The sequence below is a fragment of the Anser anser genome (assembly GCF_964211835.1).
Source record: "Anser anser genome assembly, chromosome: 27".
Taxonomy (NCBI): domain Eukaryota; kingdom Metazoa; phylum Chordata; class Aves; order Anseriformes; family Anatidae; genus Anser; species Anser anser.
The window spans coordinates 6,249,274-6,264,932 of NC_139748.1; the positions used below are offsets into that span (position 1 = coordinate 6,249,274).

Genomic DNA, 15,659 nt, shown 5'->3' on the forward strand with positions numbered 1-15,659 from the left:
GGCACGACCCAGCGTCTCCTGGGGGCTGAGCACAGGGCACACAGCCCTGCGACAAGGCTGCGGCACGGAGATGGGCGGAGGTGGCCCTTTTCCTCCCGGCCTAGGTGTGGTACCTGCCCTGACGCCCGATCAGGGAAGAGATTGAGCTAATGGAGCTGTCAGAGGTGGAGGAGGTCTCCCATCGGTGCATTTCCACCCAGCCCATTTCCTTCCCAGTAGAAACCAGTGTTTGGCACCCTCCCCGGACCCGCCTCTGCCTGAGGATCTCACGGGGCCGTGAGCTGTGCCAGGGTCACCCTGGGAGGCCGCAGAGATCTTCACGCTTCAAGGCCAGAAAAAGGCCCAGCCCCGGTTGATTACACCCCAGGGGCACAATGTGTTGCGAAGGCCCTGCTCCACCAGAAAACGCGCAGAGTGGCGGGTCCTGTGTTTGAGTGGGACGGCTGGGATGGCACGCTGTCACTTGTCACAGGGCCAGGCAGGGACTCCAGAGCTGTTTGGGGACCGTATGGGGCTGTAGTGGTCAGGCACCGCTGCTCAGGACTGCTGTGCTGCATCCTTTACAATCCCCCACAGTCCCCAGCACAGTGAAGAGGAGGACGGGGGACAGATTTGACCTGCTGCAGTCCCTGGCTGGCAGGGACAGGCCCCCGGAGCCATTGCTGCAAGGGCTGCAGCCACCCGTGCTCCCTCTGTGCATTGGCGAGGCCGCACGGGGACCGGGCTATGGGGCCACCCAGGCGTCCTTAATGGACACACAGAGCTGCTTTGTCCCAGCAAAGCCCCATCGTGCCACGCGGACCTGCGAAAACGGCCTTTTGGGCAGGCACAACTGAAAAGAATTGTAAGAAAGGAGCACTGTAAAAACTAGGGGAAGAGCTCTGCGAGCAAACGCTCAAAGCCGCACAAGTAGGAAATAGATTGTAATCTCCCTAACGAACTGCAGTTAAGCATCACGAGCAACTGTGAATCTGGGGTTGATGCAAGGGTTTGCTATCAGCATCTCTTTTCAGAGGGGACCCTTACGTAAGCAGGGGCTCTGTGCCTCAAAGTAACAGGCAAATAGGACTGGACTTAAGAGAGGTACTTGGAAAAATTAACCCCAATGTTGTTTTTTGTTGTTGTTGGTGTTTTTTTAAAAAAATTCTGTGTGTCTGTGTGCAGGGAGGTTTGCCAGAAGACTTGGCTTTTGTTCTTGGTCTTTCAGGGAGCAAATGAAGTGAAGGAGGCAGGCCAGGCCAATGTCACTGAAGGGAGCCAACACATCCACCTACTCCCGGAGCTGATGGAGCCAGCCCAGCTGCCTTCAGGAATCTTTTCTATTGCCTTCTGCAGGCCTCGGACCAGATCCCAAAACAGGGAGTCCTGCAGTCCAAGGGCAAGGACCTAAATCCAGAGCACTGTTACCTCCCTATACAAGCACTTAACTGAAGTAATGAGGTATTGGCCCTCCCAGAAGACACCCCATTGCCGTTCTCGGCCCTCCACAGACTAAACCAAAATCCACTGGGACCTCTTTTCACTGATTGTGTCTGATTTCTCTTTAATTTCTTTAATTTTCTGCAGTGGCTATCCAGACCCCGCCCTGCACATGAAGAAAATTGGGTGCCTGCAGGGCCACAGATTTGCAGGGAAAGAGGCCTACGGGCCGGTGGCTCAAAAAGCTTTATTACTTGTTGGTTTGTACTAACATCTACGTGACTCCAGTGACTAACAACCACCTTCAGGGAATGCACGTGTTAGTTAAGGAGATCCTGGTCCCCCTGATCAGGGCCGAAAATGCCCTTTGTGAGGGGGCGGTGGGAAGTCACTGCTCAGTCCATAAAGGCTGCCCTGGCAGCCCCTTTGCAGGGGCGCAGCGGACAACACAGCAGGCATTGCCAGTAGAAATCAAGGGAGAACGGCAGCCCTGGGCAACGTGGTCCAGACCCACTGGTGGTGTTTTGAGGCAGTGTTGAAACCAGAGGCCAGCGTGCAGGGAGGCGCCTCCAGCCCCCACACGTGGGCAGCCCGGAGGAGCTGGCCCCGCTGCCTTCTCCCCACGTTGGGCTGCCTCAGCTCCTGGCACGCTGTGGCTGCAGCACATCCCTGAAGAGAAGGGAAGCGTCTCTGCCCTACGTGTAGTCACTTATAGGCTCTGTGCTAGTCTCCGCTGGTCTCTACCCAGAGATGATCGCACCGACCAGGTCTGCTCAGAGGGCTGTGCTGGGCCCTGCGGCTCCCTGCTGGGCTCTGCCGTCCCGTGGGGCTAGTTGGAGGGCTCCGTGGCCATGGGGTCCGCATCCGAAGATGGTGGCGGGCCTCTGTTCCCACCGTTGCTCACGTTTTCCTTGCTGCCGTCCCTCACGGGGTCGCTGCCTTTCTCTTCCACTTTCTGCTTGAGTTTGAGGGAGGAATCTCTCTGGCACAGGAGGGGATGGTAGCCAGCGAAGCCTCCTCCGCTCACGTTTGTACGCTTGTCTGGGGACAGACAGAAAAAGCAGATTGTTTACCTGGGGTCCAAATTGACCTTTTGGCGAAGGAAAAGGGGCACAGGGTCTCATTGCCAGAGGTGACTGCTTCTCTGAGGATCCCAAAGAGGGGGACAGGGAAGAAGAATCGGCAGCAGCACAGACTTGCATGCCCTGGGGGAAGGTCTCCTACCTCCCGGCTCGATAGGGTGCATCAGTCGGTTCATCTGCACGTTCCAGTGCTTGACGTTGGTGCTGGCCTGCCGCAGCTTCCTCTGAGCCGCCTGCAAGGAGGTGGAGGAGAGCACTGAGCCGGCCTGAGAGTTTTCCCTTCCCTAAGCCTGGGTTTGAGGCTCCCTCTGGGATGGAGGCAGCTCACCCTCCTCTAGGTCTGCTGCTCCCACCCTGCTTCCAACCCTCCATGCTCCACACTTGCTCCCAGAGCTGACATTGCTGCTCTCTATAGGTTTATACACAACACTAGTGCTGTCCCCCCCAGCAGGACACCCTTGCGTCACTTCAGCCACCAAATCAGCCCCTGGCACGGATCAGAAAAACCCAGAGCCACGCGGTGAGGAAATGCCAGCCTGGTGGTTCCTCCAGCGCCTGCCCCGTCAGCAGACTTCTCCTAATAGCATCTGCCAGCGCAGCAAAATGGGGGCAAAGTGGCCACAGCCTCCTCCCCGCTTCGCTGGCCTCGCAAGCTGAGCGCCGAGCCTGGCACGGCTCTACCAGGAGCACGGGACGTGCCTCGCAGGGCAGACGTCCCTTCCCAGGCAAACCTCTGGGCCGCTTTCCCTGCTGCAGCTAATGTAACGCCCTAAATCCAGCCTGGCTACAGCAGGGTACGTGTCAGCAGGTCCCCAAAGTCCCTGGGTTCTCCCCAGTGTGGAGGTGTCTCAGAAGAGGGCCAGGAGGTCCCCTGGGGCTCGTAGCGCGATGGGAAGTGGCACCAAGGTGACGCTCACCATGACGTCTTGGTCCACCCGCTGCCTGTTCACTCTCACTTCCTCCAGCTGCTTCTGGGCCTCTTCCAGACACTTGTTCTTGTTCTCCATCTCCTGCTTGAGGACCTGCTTCTCCAGCTGAGTTTTGATGATGTATTCCTCCTGCTCCTCCTTCAACTTCATCAGCTGTTTCAGCTTCTCCTCTTCCTCAGCCAGTAGCCTGTCAAGAAAGTGCAAGAGGTGAGGACATCCCTCTGCCACTTCATCCACCAGCTTCCCCCAGCCCCGCTGCCATCACGGGCGGTCACGGGCACACCCTGGTTCCCCGGGGAGCAGTCGAGGCCAGTGGCATCACCCCGAGGAGCGTGTCTGACAAACCCTATGCCCAGCCCTTCCCTGGTCGAGGAGAGCCAGGGATGCTCTGGTCCTACCTGGCCTGCGCGTATCTCACAGACTCCTCGTCGTGCCGAGCTTTCACCTCCTGTTGCAGGGCCTCCTGGAGACGCTCCTGCATCTCCTCCAGCTCCGTGATGCGCTTGCGCTGGCGCTCTGCCTCTGCCTCCTTCAGGACCATCTCCGCCTGCATGGAGGCGCGTGCCTGCGGCGGGGAGAGGAGCTGTCAGCGTGGGTGCCGGCACCGCACCCCTGGGTGGATGGGGCCAGATGTCCCCCACACCACGGAGAGCCCGTGGAGAGAGCTGCAAGGACAGAATTAGGCTCCCTGGCCAGCATCGAAGCCTCTCAGCTTCTTGCACCCCGGAGCACGTTGTCCTCAGCTCCTGCTCCTTGGGTACCTCACGCGCTGCCCCCTCCGTCCCTTGTCCCCAGGTCCCACACCACCACGGGAGCCCGGAGGTGAGGGGTACCAGCAGTGTTATTGCAAGAAGAGGACGTGCTCAGCTCCTCCAACCCCCCAGGTAACACGGCCAAGGGGTGGGGAAGGCAGCGACCATCCCACCAGCGACGCAGCCCCGCAGCAGGACCTGCCACGAGGATGCACCCACCTGCTCAGCTTCCCGCAGCTGGATCTCCAGAGTCCTCTGCATCTCCTCGTGCTGCTGCTTCCGCCGCTGCTCCTCCTCCTGCAGGAGTATCTCCGCCTGCCGCTGGGCCTCCTTCAGCAGCTCCAGCTCCTGCAGCTTCCGCTCCTTCTCCTCTTGGAGCTGCTTGAGCCGCTGCGTCTCCTCCTCCTTGGCCGCCTTCCGCTGCTCCCGTTGCTCCCGCTGCTCCCGTCGCTTCTGCTTCAGGTCTTTGTGCAGGGACTTCTTGCCTTCGGCCTGCAGCCGGATGGCGGTCTGGATGGCTGGGGGGTGAAGGAGGACGTCAGCGGGGCCACGGGGGTGCTGGGGAGGGGACACAGAGCGGGGATGGGGACACAGACCTAGCGTCCACTCCTGGCGCTGCCGGGTGTCGGAGGCGCTCATCTCGTACGTGCGGGAGGAGGTCTTCACGCAGAACATGCACCTCTTCCCGTCCCGGTCGGGCAGCACCTGCAGGGAGAGGACACAGCACGGTGTCAGCACGGGGCGAGGACCGAGATAAACCCACGCAGGAGGCGTTATCCCTGCCGCGAGCCGTGGCCCAGGCTGTACCTCCACGCAGCAGTGCTTGTCCAACGCGATGCTCCCCTTCTTCTCCTTCCGCTCCTCGCTCATGTAGTAGGACAGGACGCTGGGCTTCAGCATGAACCACCGCTCCGACCAGTTCCTCCTCAGCTGGCCCTTCTTCCAGAGGTAGCCCTGCGCCCAGGGGACACGGGGTTCAGCAACGGGGCAGGGGAAGGATGGGGGGTGGTACAACCACACCATAACCACGCCATTAAGGGCCGGGAGAAAACCAGAAACACCCCCCAGAGAGAGCTTGTGCCCCGGGACACGCGGGCTCCTTGCCTGCTTGAGCACGTCCTCGATCACCTCCTGGTACACCTCCTCCACGGCCATGCTGATGGCCTCCTGCTCGATGCCCCGCAGGAGCCGCCCCGAGTTCACCATGTCCAGGAACTGCCAGACCGTCAGGCCGCCCTGCCCCTGCGGCTCCTGGGAGAGGTAGTCGTCCAGCTCGCAGGAGTTCAGCTCCACGTTCATGGCCGTGCAGATCTTCTTCAGCAGGTACTCCACCTGCGGGGACGGGGAGATCAGCGTCGGGGGCAAAGCAAGAGTCGTTCCCACCCCACAGCCGCCGACTTGGGGCGAGGAAACCCGTGCTGGAGGAGCTAAGGCCGCGTCCCTCTCCGTGCCTTATCACAAACCCTTGTGAGGGTTGATGGCAATGGCCAAGCTCTTCCAGGCTCAGGACGTTGGTTTTGAGTTAAAGCTTGATTAGCCCTGGGAGGTTCTTCGCTTTGGCCACAAGGGCGGGAGGCTTTTGGCTTCTTTGAAGAGAAAGCACCGCAGAAGTCGAGTGCCTCGGGGAGATCGGCCCAGCACTGCTGTCCCCCACCCAGCCCACAAGGCAGGCATCTCAGACCATGGCCCTGACCTCAGCACCACTTTGGTTTCCAGCTGACGTGAAAACCTTGGGCTGGAGCAGGGGAAGAGGTCCTGCAGGGGAGAGGAACACCAGGCCCAGCCTGGCCTAGGACATCCCCAGCGATGGGGCACCCCCAGCTCCTGTGCCAGGGCCTCACCGCCCTCACAGTGAAGAATTTCTTCCGAATATCTAACCCGTATCTCCCCTCTTTTCCTTTAAACGTCCTCAAGGACATTTCCCCTTGTCCTATGACTGCACCCCCTGACAAAGACCCTCCCCACCTCTCCCTGCAGCCCCCTTCAGGCACTGGGAGCCACTGGGAGCCCTTCCTCGTCTGAGAGGACTTCCCTCTCCTCCTCATCTAGCTAGGAGAAATTACTTATTTTTTTTCTAGGACATTTTTTTTTTCTTTTTCTCAGGCCCAGCCCTGTTAGCAGAAGGATGATTCATTTTGTCATGGTCTGGGGAGCAGGAAACTCCTCTCCCGGGGAGCAGGAAGTGCGGTTGCCCTCGTACATCTGCGCAGCACCGCGTTTCTTTTCTTTTTTCTTTCTTTTTTTGGTGGTGGTGGGTTTTCTGTTTGTTTGGGTTTGCCTTTTTTTTTTTTTTTATCTTGGGAGGGGAGTGGGGGGCTGAACACAGTGGGGAGGTGGTGCCCAAGCAGGTGGATGCTGCCTGCCCGTCCCTGAGCGCCGCAGCAGGGCCCGGTGAGGCCGCTGTTGGCTTTTGAGCGTCTCCTGGCATCTGGAACCTTCTCGTGGGGCTTTCATCTGGGCCCCGGAGAAGGGAAAAACCTAAATGCTGCCTGGAATTCGGAGATTACTGCCTGCCCTTCGCCGAGAAGCCCGGCTGCACACCCAGGTGCAGGTGCTGAGCTCTTGGTGGCAGCGGGCACAGACGGGGACAACAGGGTCTGCTCCGACACTGCCTCCTTCACAAGGAGCACCCCGTGATAACAGCGGGCTTAAAGGGTTTCTCATCATCTTCTCCTTCATCCCCACAAAAATCAGGAGGAATCCTCCAAGCCCATGCCCAGTTCAGCCGCTGGGGGATTCCTGGCCCGTTGCAAGGGCTTCAGGACCAGCCCCAGCAGGAGCCGAGCTGGGGATGCTCCTTGGTTGCTGGCCCGAGAACTGGCCCGTTCATTTCACAGCAGGCCAGATTGCTGCCTCACCCAAAAACCAACGCGGACCGGCCCTGTCCTCATCCTCCAAGCCGTCTGTGCTCCGGAGGCTTCGGCATTTCGGAGGGTTCCTCCCAGCTGCCCCCAGGCCACCCCGCTTTTCGTGGGCACGGCTTCTTCCTCCCACCCTGCCCTCTCTCCCCCCACCACGGCTCGCAGGATGTGATGAGGCAGCCGAAGGAAGGACGTGCCAGGAAGCGATAGCGGGACATGTCAGCCCAAAACCGAGCCCGGGGAGAGGCAGCTAGCTCCTACCTCGTCCGGCACCATGACGAGAGGGTATTTGTCTTCAGACAGAAAGTTGAAGAGACACCAGAGCTTGAAGGCGTCTTGGTGGGATACGATGCTGTTCCCGTTCCGGTCAGGCTTGTAATTTTTCTTCGCTGTCAGAGTCCAGCAGAGCTCGTCGAAGTTTTCTTTGACGAAAGCACCTTCCTCCACCTGCGGACGGGACCCAGGCTGGTGAAGGACTGCGAGGGGGCTTCTAGGGGGGGAGAGGTTGGAGGGAGGGCAGAAGCTCCACACCGGAGACCTCCTGTCCCTGCCGGCACCGACTGATTTGTCCATGCAGCAGAGCACAGGATGCGACCATCACTGCAGAGCGCGGCTGAGCACTAACTCTTGGTGCAAGGCCACCAAGCAGAGGAGCCCTTGCACAGACGGTTTTGGGCACGCTGACCGGCAGAGAAAGCGCTCCGGGATCGCTGCGGTGCCTGGGCACCACGGCACAGCACCTGGGGCTGTGGGGCACCAGCAGAAAGCACACGGCAAAGCACATCCAGCACCGCTGGGCTCTCCCCAAGGCCACGTTGCAAATGTCTGCATGGCTTTGGGTCGCTCTCTTTATCCCGTTTGACCAAAAAGAGGAAGAGGGGCTCGGCAAAGGGAAGTGACGTGCTGCAAGCAGGCAGCACCGGCGGCAGGGATAACACCTCCATCGGCCCTGCTGCCTGATCGCGAGCTTCTGTGGCCACCAAAAGTCTTCCTTGGGGCCGGACCTGAGGCACCACTGCTGGTTTTGGAGGCTGTGCCACACAGATAGGGGGTGGCAGGGACCAGACCGGCCTGTCCCACTCTGTCCATGCACTTCCCCAGGAGAGCACTACCGCGTGGCTAGCATGAGCACAAACCACAATCTGCAGCAGCAGAGCCAGAGAAAAACCTTTGGGTCCTGGGTACCAGGAACAGCTAAAAGCCCCTCTTACTAGGAAAAACCACTTCCCCTTTGCAGGCCGCCTCTGGGATTTTATTAGTGAAAGCAGAAGGGGGTTTGAAGGTCATGTCCCAGGGAACTGCATGGGAAACTGCAAGGGTTTGGGCCGCTCTGCACCAGGAAGATCGGGCTGTGCCGAGCAGGATCAGCCCCTGGTGCCGAGCAGGATCGGCCCCTGGTGCCCTCCCCGGGGCAGCAGGGTTGGGGTTGGCTCGGTCCCTGCTCACAGCAGGGCCGATCCCTATAGCTGGGGTAGATGCCAGCATCCCCGGGGCTCAGCCAGAACCCGCCGGGGAGCAGCACCGGAGCACCGGCGGCAGCCAAAAACCCGTCTCAGCCCTTTGGGGAGGCAGCAGGGGAGGGAAGGGTGCCGGCACCCTGCTCCGGGCCCCCAGCGCCTTGAAAGCACGCAGTGGAAGAAAGCCGTCAGTCGTTTTTCCTCTCCTCGTATGCCCAGAGGAAACGAGCACCGTGCCGCCGTGGTGCGCCGCGCGGAACAAAGGTGTCTTTGAGCCACGGAAAAAGAGCGAAACCCACCCACCTCCCACCCCAACCTCTGCCCTGCCCCAGCGCCCCGGCCTCCCCCAGCCTCCTCCTCCTCCTCCTCCTCTGCCAAGCGGCCGAGAGGTCGTGCCTCAAATCTCAACAGGGGTGGAGAGGAAAAAAGGGCTGGAAGAGGCCGCCGGGACCCCCTCCGAGCCCTTTAGGAAATGCTGACGCAGCTGCGCCTCATCCAGAGGCCAGATGGAAAGGGGGAGGCTGGCTCGAGCTTGCCAACGAGGCTCCTTTTGGCCTTCATCTGAGTTCCCTGAATCCTCCTGCCGCCCGTCCCAGCACGCCGTGCCCTGCACACCGGGAGCAAGAGGGGACGGGAGACGCGGGGCGGCCACGAGACGCGGGAGCGGAGCTGACACCGCGGTCACAGCGGGTCCCGGGGAGGGGGGCCGGGGGGGTCTCACCTTGTCCAGGATGTACTTGTTGAGGTAGGGCATGTAGCCCTGGCTGGACACCGGCCCGTCGTCGTCATCTCGGAAATGCTCTTCCAGCGCCACGGGGTCGTGGGGGATGCACAGCACCGTGTACAGGTTGTGGGACAGCACCTGGCCGAGCACAAGGGAGAGGGGACGGGGTCAGGCTCCAGCCCTGCCAGCTCCCACCCCCCCGGCACCGAGCCCCCCGCTGCCTGGCGGGGACCCCCGGCCCCCCAACATCACCCACTGCAGCCACAGGGCACGGCTTGGGCCTGGCAGCAGGAAATCCCCAAATGTCGACCTCGAATAATCGTCTGGAAACAGCAGAGAGTTCACGTGGAAGCGAGGATTTTCTTGCATTCATTTCATTCTTTCCTTGGTACACGGAGAACTTTTTTTTCTTTTTTTTTTTTTAAAATCGGGCTGTTTCAAATATTACAGAGCAAACAGGACATGCTTTGATCTAGAAGGGACGATAAGCCGCCCCGAGCCATGCTGTTTGGCAGCTGCCCTTAGCGATTTCTTGAAAAAATAAATAGAGAACGCACCCAAGCCGGCTGCCGTGTTGCAACCTGGCAGCAGCAGCTGCTTTCTGTAAGCGTGTCACGAGAAGATGGAAAAACGAAAACAAGAAAGGGTCTGAAAGAAATTAAGGCCAGGTTTTGTTTGCAGTGAAAGCGGGCGACGGCGATCTGGAGACACACCATCTCCACCAGGGGTGCCGCCCAGCGGGGTTTTGTCCAAATCCCCCCAAACGAAGCGCGTTTCGCCCAAATTTCCCACGCGGTGGCAATCCCAACTGGAAATCCCAACTTTCCGTGCTGGGAAGCCCAGGGGAAGGCTTCCCCGTGAGCAGCAACGCCTCCGGCTGGCGGCGCAGCGCCGTCTGCCCTCCTTCGCCCTCCGGCGAGCCGGAGATGCTGGAAGGAGAGGCCCAAAAGCTGGCGGCCTCCCCCGGCGTTGGGATTTACACAAAAATCTTGGGTCAAGGATTGGGGCTGGAGGAGACGGTGCCCGGGCCCACGGTGCTGGGGTGTCCCCGCTCCTCTCCATGTGGGGCTGGAGATGTCCTCCCAGAAGGAGAGGGCCCGCCGGGGGCCACGTCGGCTGCTGCAGCTGGAGACGGGTCTCGCTCGACCAGATTTTCTCTCTCTTTTTCCCCCTCTGGACAGATGCTATCAGCAGGGCTCCACCCGGCGCTCAGACACCGCGCAGGCCGTAGCCCCGAGCGCTTCTTTTGGGGTCCGGCGCAGCTCCGGGGGCCGCAAAGGGGTGGGGAGGGATGGAAGCACCGGGGGCAGCCGGGAATCGCGCCTTGCCCTCCCGTTCCCACGCGTGGCCTCGTCCCCTCCTTGTCCCCCTCTCCTCTGCTCATGTCCCCTCCGAAGCCCCCGTCCCACCGAGCGCTGCTCCAGCTCCTGCCCCGGCAGCACGGGGACAGGGTGGGTGAGACCCAGAGAGGATCCCGCTCCTCCGGGAAAACGTAAGGGCGAGAGGAAATGTTCCCTTGTGCTGAGCCGTAGGGGTGCTGCGGTGTCCCAGCCCAGCATCCCGCAGCACCCAAAAGCCCCCAGAGGTCTCAGGTGTGCCCCCAGCCCCGGCCAGCCCCCCCCGACCCCCTCTGCGTGTCCCCCCCCACACCGCAGCCTGCTCCTTGCTGGAGCACTCCCCCAAAATACGAGAGTGGGGCAGGAAAACCCTGCCCGGGCTCACTGCAGGATGTGTGGGGCCGGGGCTGCCCCAACCCCACCGAGACGGAGGAAAACACCCCCCCCCCACCCCGGGTCCTGAAACATGGGGTGGGAAGGCAAAAAAAAAAAGTGTTTGGGGGGGGGAGAGAAGGGCGAGGACGCTCCGAGCGTCGAAGCCCAGCCCGCGACGCAGGTTTGGTGACGCAGCCTTTCCACCGCGACGTGCAGGGGCGGAGGGGACGGCCCCGGTCAGCCCAGCACCGCGGGCACCCCACGTCCCGTCCCCCCCCCGCAGCCCCATACTCCTCCCTCCACCCTTTTCTCCCCCAGCCCCGTGGCCGCTGCTGACGCCAGCCCGAGCCGGGGGTGGAATACGTAACGCCGCGGGAGAATGGCTGCCCCTTTTCTTCGCCCCCGTGGGAGACGCCGGGGGCGATGCCAGGGCTGGGGGGTGACCTTTGGGGTTGGAGCCCGGCTCGGCACCTCGAGCATGGACCCCTCCAGCCCCTGCTGGGACCTCTGGCACCGCGCAGGGAGCGTCGCCGCTGCCTCAGTTTCCCCACGTGTCAGCAAACCGGCCCCTCTGACGAAACCGGAGCACCCCCGGAGGGGGCTGCAGGGAGCGATGCCGCGGGGGAGATGCCTCCCTGCGGCCAGGCGCCTTCAGCTGCCCAATTTCTGCAGCAAGGCGGGGACACGAGCGGGGTCCCCCCGACCTCGCCGCCCCGTCGGCCAAGCCCCCGTGGTTCAAGCCCAGCCCTGTGGGCTCCTGACCTCCGATTTCCCCCTGTGCACGCACGGAGGAGCTGCTCCCAGCCCTCGCGCTGGCCCAGCTGCCGGCGCCAGCCTGTGCCAAGAGCCCTTTGTGCATTCAAGGAGCTTTCAGCAAGCCCGGGGAGCTTTCGGTGCGAGCCAGGCGCCTCCTTCCTGCCCCCAAGGGTCCCATAAGTGGCCGCGGTGAGCGAGCCCGGCCCACCAAGGCGTCGGCGATTCCCGGGGACCTGCGTGGATCACGGGCTCCAAAAGAGAGCAAGAGCCGTGCCCCTGCCGCCTGCACCCTGTCCCACCCCGACACGCAGCCCGGGCACCCCTGGGACCACCGCCGCCGCCGCTGCGGTTCCTAGGGTCGAGAAGCCTGGAGAATGACCAAACCCCATCAAAACAGCCCCAAATTAGTTTTTTTTTTTTTTAGTTTTTTTTTTTTTTTTTTTTAAGTTTCCCACCAGGCTTCCCACACCCAAGCAGCACGCTGCCAGCCCCGGCAGAGCTAACGGCAGCCTCCAGCGAGCAGAGCCTCAGGAAACCCAGCCCGTCGGGGCTGCTCAGAGGGCTCCTCTCCCCTCCCTGTGCCACGGGGACAGGACCGCGAGCGGAGGAGCGAGAAGTGCCAGGACGGGCACGGCCCCCTGCACGCTCAGCTCCGGAGCCTCATCCTGCGCCACCGACACCCCGAGGCCCCGCGACCGGCTCCGCCAGCTCCGCCAGCGGGGCTGCGATGGCACAGAAAGGATAAAAACCCCTTCGGAGACCAGGCCCAGTGCGTGCCCGCGCTGGGAACAGAAACACCCGATATCTTTCGGCTCGTAGCTCTTAACCACAAGACTGTCTTTCCTTCCTGTGCAAGATACACACCTACAGAGCACATACATATGCACACGCTCACTTGCATAGGAGTGTACATGTAAAGAACCCAACTGCTGAACCCAGCAGCTTCCCACAGCTCTGCCACCGAGCTTTGAAACGCTGCTAAATTTACTTATGCGACTGGCCCAAGAGCGAAACTCCCAGCTCCCACCGGCTTTCTTGTAATCCCCCGGGAAAATCCAGCGTCAGCTTTCGGGGCTAAACCGGGCCTTTGTTTCGGGAGCTGCAAGAACTCAGTGCCCACCAGCAGCTCTCCCACCCTCCTCCGGGACCCTTCTTGCAGCACCACGATGGGGTCGGGGGGGGGGGAAGAGTGCAGCCCCGCGCCGCCAGCTCGCACCGTGCACGAGGAACCCTGCGAGGGCACGGAGCTCAAACCGCCACCCTACAGGGCCCGGGCTGCTTCGCCCCTGACCCTACAAGCAGAAACGCTGCCTTGCATAGGCTGGGCAGAGCGAAGCCTCGCGAGCAGGCAGGGTTTGGCAGCAGTGGGCGATGGAAATGAGCTCTCGCAGGTGGAGAGCTGTCCAGAATTGAGATTCACGGTGGAAGGAGCACGGCTGGGCACCCCGCGGGCGGCGGCGCAGGGCCTGTGCCGTGCCCCGAGCTGCCAGAGCTCCCGTTTCAGGGCTGGAGGCGGTGGAACAACGAGGGGTGAATCCGCCTTCAGCTCGGAAACGTCGCTCTGGGTAAAGGCACCGGGGAGATGCCGTCCTCAGCATCCCGCGGCCCTTGGCAGCCGCCCCGCACAAACTCTCTAGGAAACGGCCCTTAAAACCGGGGTGTTTGCGGCCTCAGCGTCACAGACCACGCACGACGAGCGTTGCGCGTTAACGTTGTGCTACCGTCAGCCCTTTTGGAGCAAAGCGTGCACGGCAGGGCCAGGAGGATGCCTGGTGCTCTGCTCAGCACCGAAAGCCCAGGCAGACGTTCCCCAGCGGAGCCAGCACCCCAGCTCCGCTCTATTTTAGTATTTTCCTGAATTTCCTCAGATATTTCTACACTTTCAGGTATCTTTTTAAAAAAAACCTCACAAATCCAGCCCTGGGTTGATGGCCCCAGGGAGCCTTCAGGCCGAACCCGGCCCGTGCCCATCGCCACGTGGGTGCTTTCCACCTCCGTCCTGCCACGTGCAGCCCCAGCCCCCCGAGCACGAAGGGGCCGAGGGGCCCGCACGCTCATCACACCTGCAGCCGGTTTCTGGGAAGCAGCTGCAGGAGCCCGGCTCCTCCAGACCCCTTCAGATAAAAACCCAGTTTTCCACCCAAACGCGCCCCCCCCCCCCCCCCGAGCCCAGCACCTCCCCGCAGCCTGTCCCGGGGGAAACCCTCGAAAGTAGAAGGAAAAGGAGGAGAAGAGGTTTCGTTGCAGAGTTTCACAACACATCGCACACGGCTCGTGGCAGCTGCCAAGTGCTCCTGACGCAACGTTTTACCGGGTTTTGCATGTTTCTAGCTCAGGTCCTTCCCCTGCCTTCCACCCCCCTGCTCCAACCAGCATTTCCAACCCCGGTGCCAGGGTAAGAAGCAGGATTAGACTTTTAAGCAGCAATTCAAAAGGGCTTCCAGCATTACCGAACGGAAAAAAAAAAAATGAACTGTTACTGTAGCAGTGGCAAAACCTGGTGGATTCGACCAGACCCAGTCCTGGAGGCAGACAAGAAAGTTTTTAAAGCCACGAGGGTGCCGATGAAGGGCTGAGCTCGGGAGCCTCGGGCAGAGCTGCGGAGGGCACAGGGGAAATCAGAGGTTTTTTTAAAAAATGGTGCGTTATTTCTGGGCTGGCTGCTGAGGAGTTGTAGCTTTTAAACGGGCTCCCTTTACCTTCCAGCCCTGGGGTTGAACAGGAAGCAGAAACGCGGGTGCAAGCAAGAAAAATAAAACCCGAGTTTGGGCTGGTAGCTGGGTATTAAGAGCACAAGAAACTAAAAACACCCAAGAAAAGAAATTTCCTCTTGTTTTATGTATTTTTCCCCAAAAATACACTGGAGGATTAACTCCCTCCTACTTCCCCCCCACCTTTTTTTTTTTTAATGTTTAAAATGGAGGTGAGGCAGGGACGGGGAACCTCACTAAACCCGGGCACGAAGTGCGGAGGCGACAGCAGGGGCTCGTTCCCCTCCACGTTCAGCAATTCCCCCGTGGCAGCCCTGGAGCATCCCCGCAGCCACCCCGCAACCTCGCAGCCCACCCGCGAGCCCCGAACGGGGGCAAGCAGCGCCCCGAGCCCCCAGTTTCCCCCCCCCACCGCCCCCGGTACTCACTTTGAGCTGGGATTTGGACACCTTGCCACTCTTCTCCACGTCCAGGGCGGTGAAGGCGTACCAGATGGACTTGAGCAGCTCCGCTCGCAGGTCCATGGCTACGGGCGGCGGTGGCAGAGGCAGCTCTGTCAACGCTGAGAATCCGGTTTCAGGAAACCGGTTGCTTCGACAGCCTTCGGCAGCCGGAGCCGCGCACGAAGCAGCAGCGCCATCTGCTTGGGTGCACCCCCAGAGCTCCCCGGGGTCCCCGAAGGGTTCCCGGGTAGGGATCAGCACCCTTAGGGGGGCTGGGGTTGGCACCCCGCTGTAGAAATCCCCTCTCTGTCCCCCTCGGATGGCAAGGGGGGGAAAAAAAAAAAAGAAAGGGATGTGCGGTTTTGGGGATCCCGGTGCGCGAAGGGAATGGGGAGTCAGGGCCCTTCGCTCAGCCTGGAGACCAAAAGCTTTCTCAGCACGGAGAAATCCCCTCCCCGGCTAAGGCAGCAGCTTCCTCTTCTCGGCTTTAAGCGAGGAGCTTCCCCTAGCAGCAGGAGCACGAGCTGTGCCCGCTGGAAGGGCTCCAGCCCGGCTGCTTCGGGCCCGCTCGCCCCGAGGAAATCAGGCTGGGACCTCACCCGCGGCGGCTGTCCCGGGGAGGTTGGGGTGGCGGCGGCGTGCCCAGCCTTTCCTGCAGAAACCTCTTCCTCTCCGAACGTCTCGGGTAGATGTGACAAATAAAAACCTGCTCGCTCACAGCTCCCTGTGCTGGCTTTGCCCACGACCCTGGGGAAGCAGCCCAGGTCTCTCTCCCGGGCTAAGAGGGCTGTAGGATGCATTCACAGAGAGATT

The 15,659-nt window shown here is 61.2% G+C and overlaps 1 protein-coding gene across 1 annotated transcript; it reads right to left on the bottom strand.

Moving 5' to 3' along the window:
- Positions 1 to 1,526: 1,526 nt before the first annotated feature.
- Positions 1,527 to 15,286, bottom strand: DEF6 (DEF6 guanine nucleotide exchange factor). The gene is made up of 11 exons (XM_083812369.1): positions 14,832 to 15,286; positions 9,222 to 9,362; positions 7,305 to 7,490; positions 5,287 to 5,514; positions 4,990 to 5,136; positions 4,779 to 4,887; positions 4,402 to 4,700; positions 3,829 to 3,995; positions 3,419 to 3,617; positions 2,644 to 2,734; positions 1,527 to 2,460 (listed from the first exon to the last, which is right to left on the bottom strand). Exons 1-11 carry the CDS (start codon positions 14,925 to 14,927, stop codon positions 2,249 to 2,251), a joined length of 1,875 nt encoding a protein of 624 aa, XP_083668495.1. The 5' UTR covers positions 14,928 to 15,286; the 3' UTR covers positions 1,527 to 2,248.
- Between the last annotated feature and the right edge of the window lie 373 nt (positions 15,287 to 15,659).

Coding starts and splice junctions, on each gene's coding strand:
- DEF6 (XM_083812369.1), bottom strand. CDS start 14,927: ATGGACCTGCGAGCGGAGCTGCTCAAGTCCATCTGGTACGCCTTCACC. Junction 4,701..4,778: donor GCGCCAGGAGTGGACGCTAG/GTCTGTGTCCCC, acceptor TTCACCCCCCAG/CCATCCAGACCGCCATCCGG. Junction 3,618..3,828: donor GTGAGATACGCGCAGGCCAG/GTAGGACCAGAG, acceptor CTTTCTTGACAG/GCTACTGGCTGAGGAAGAGG.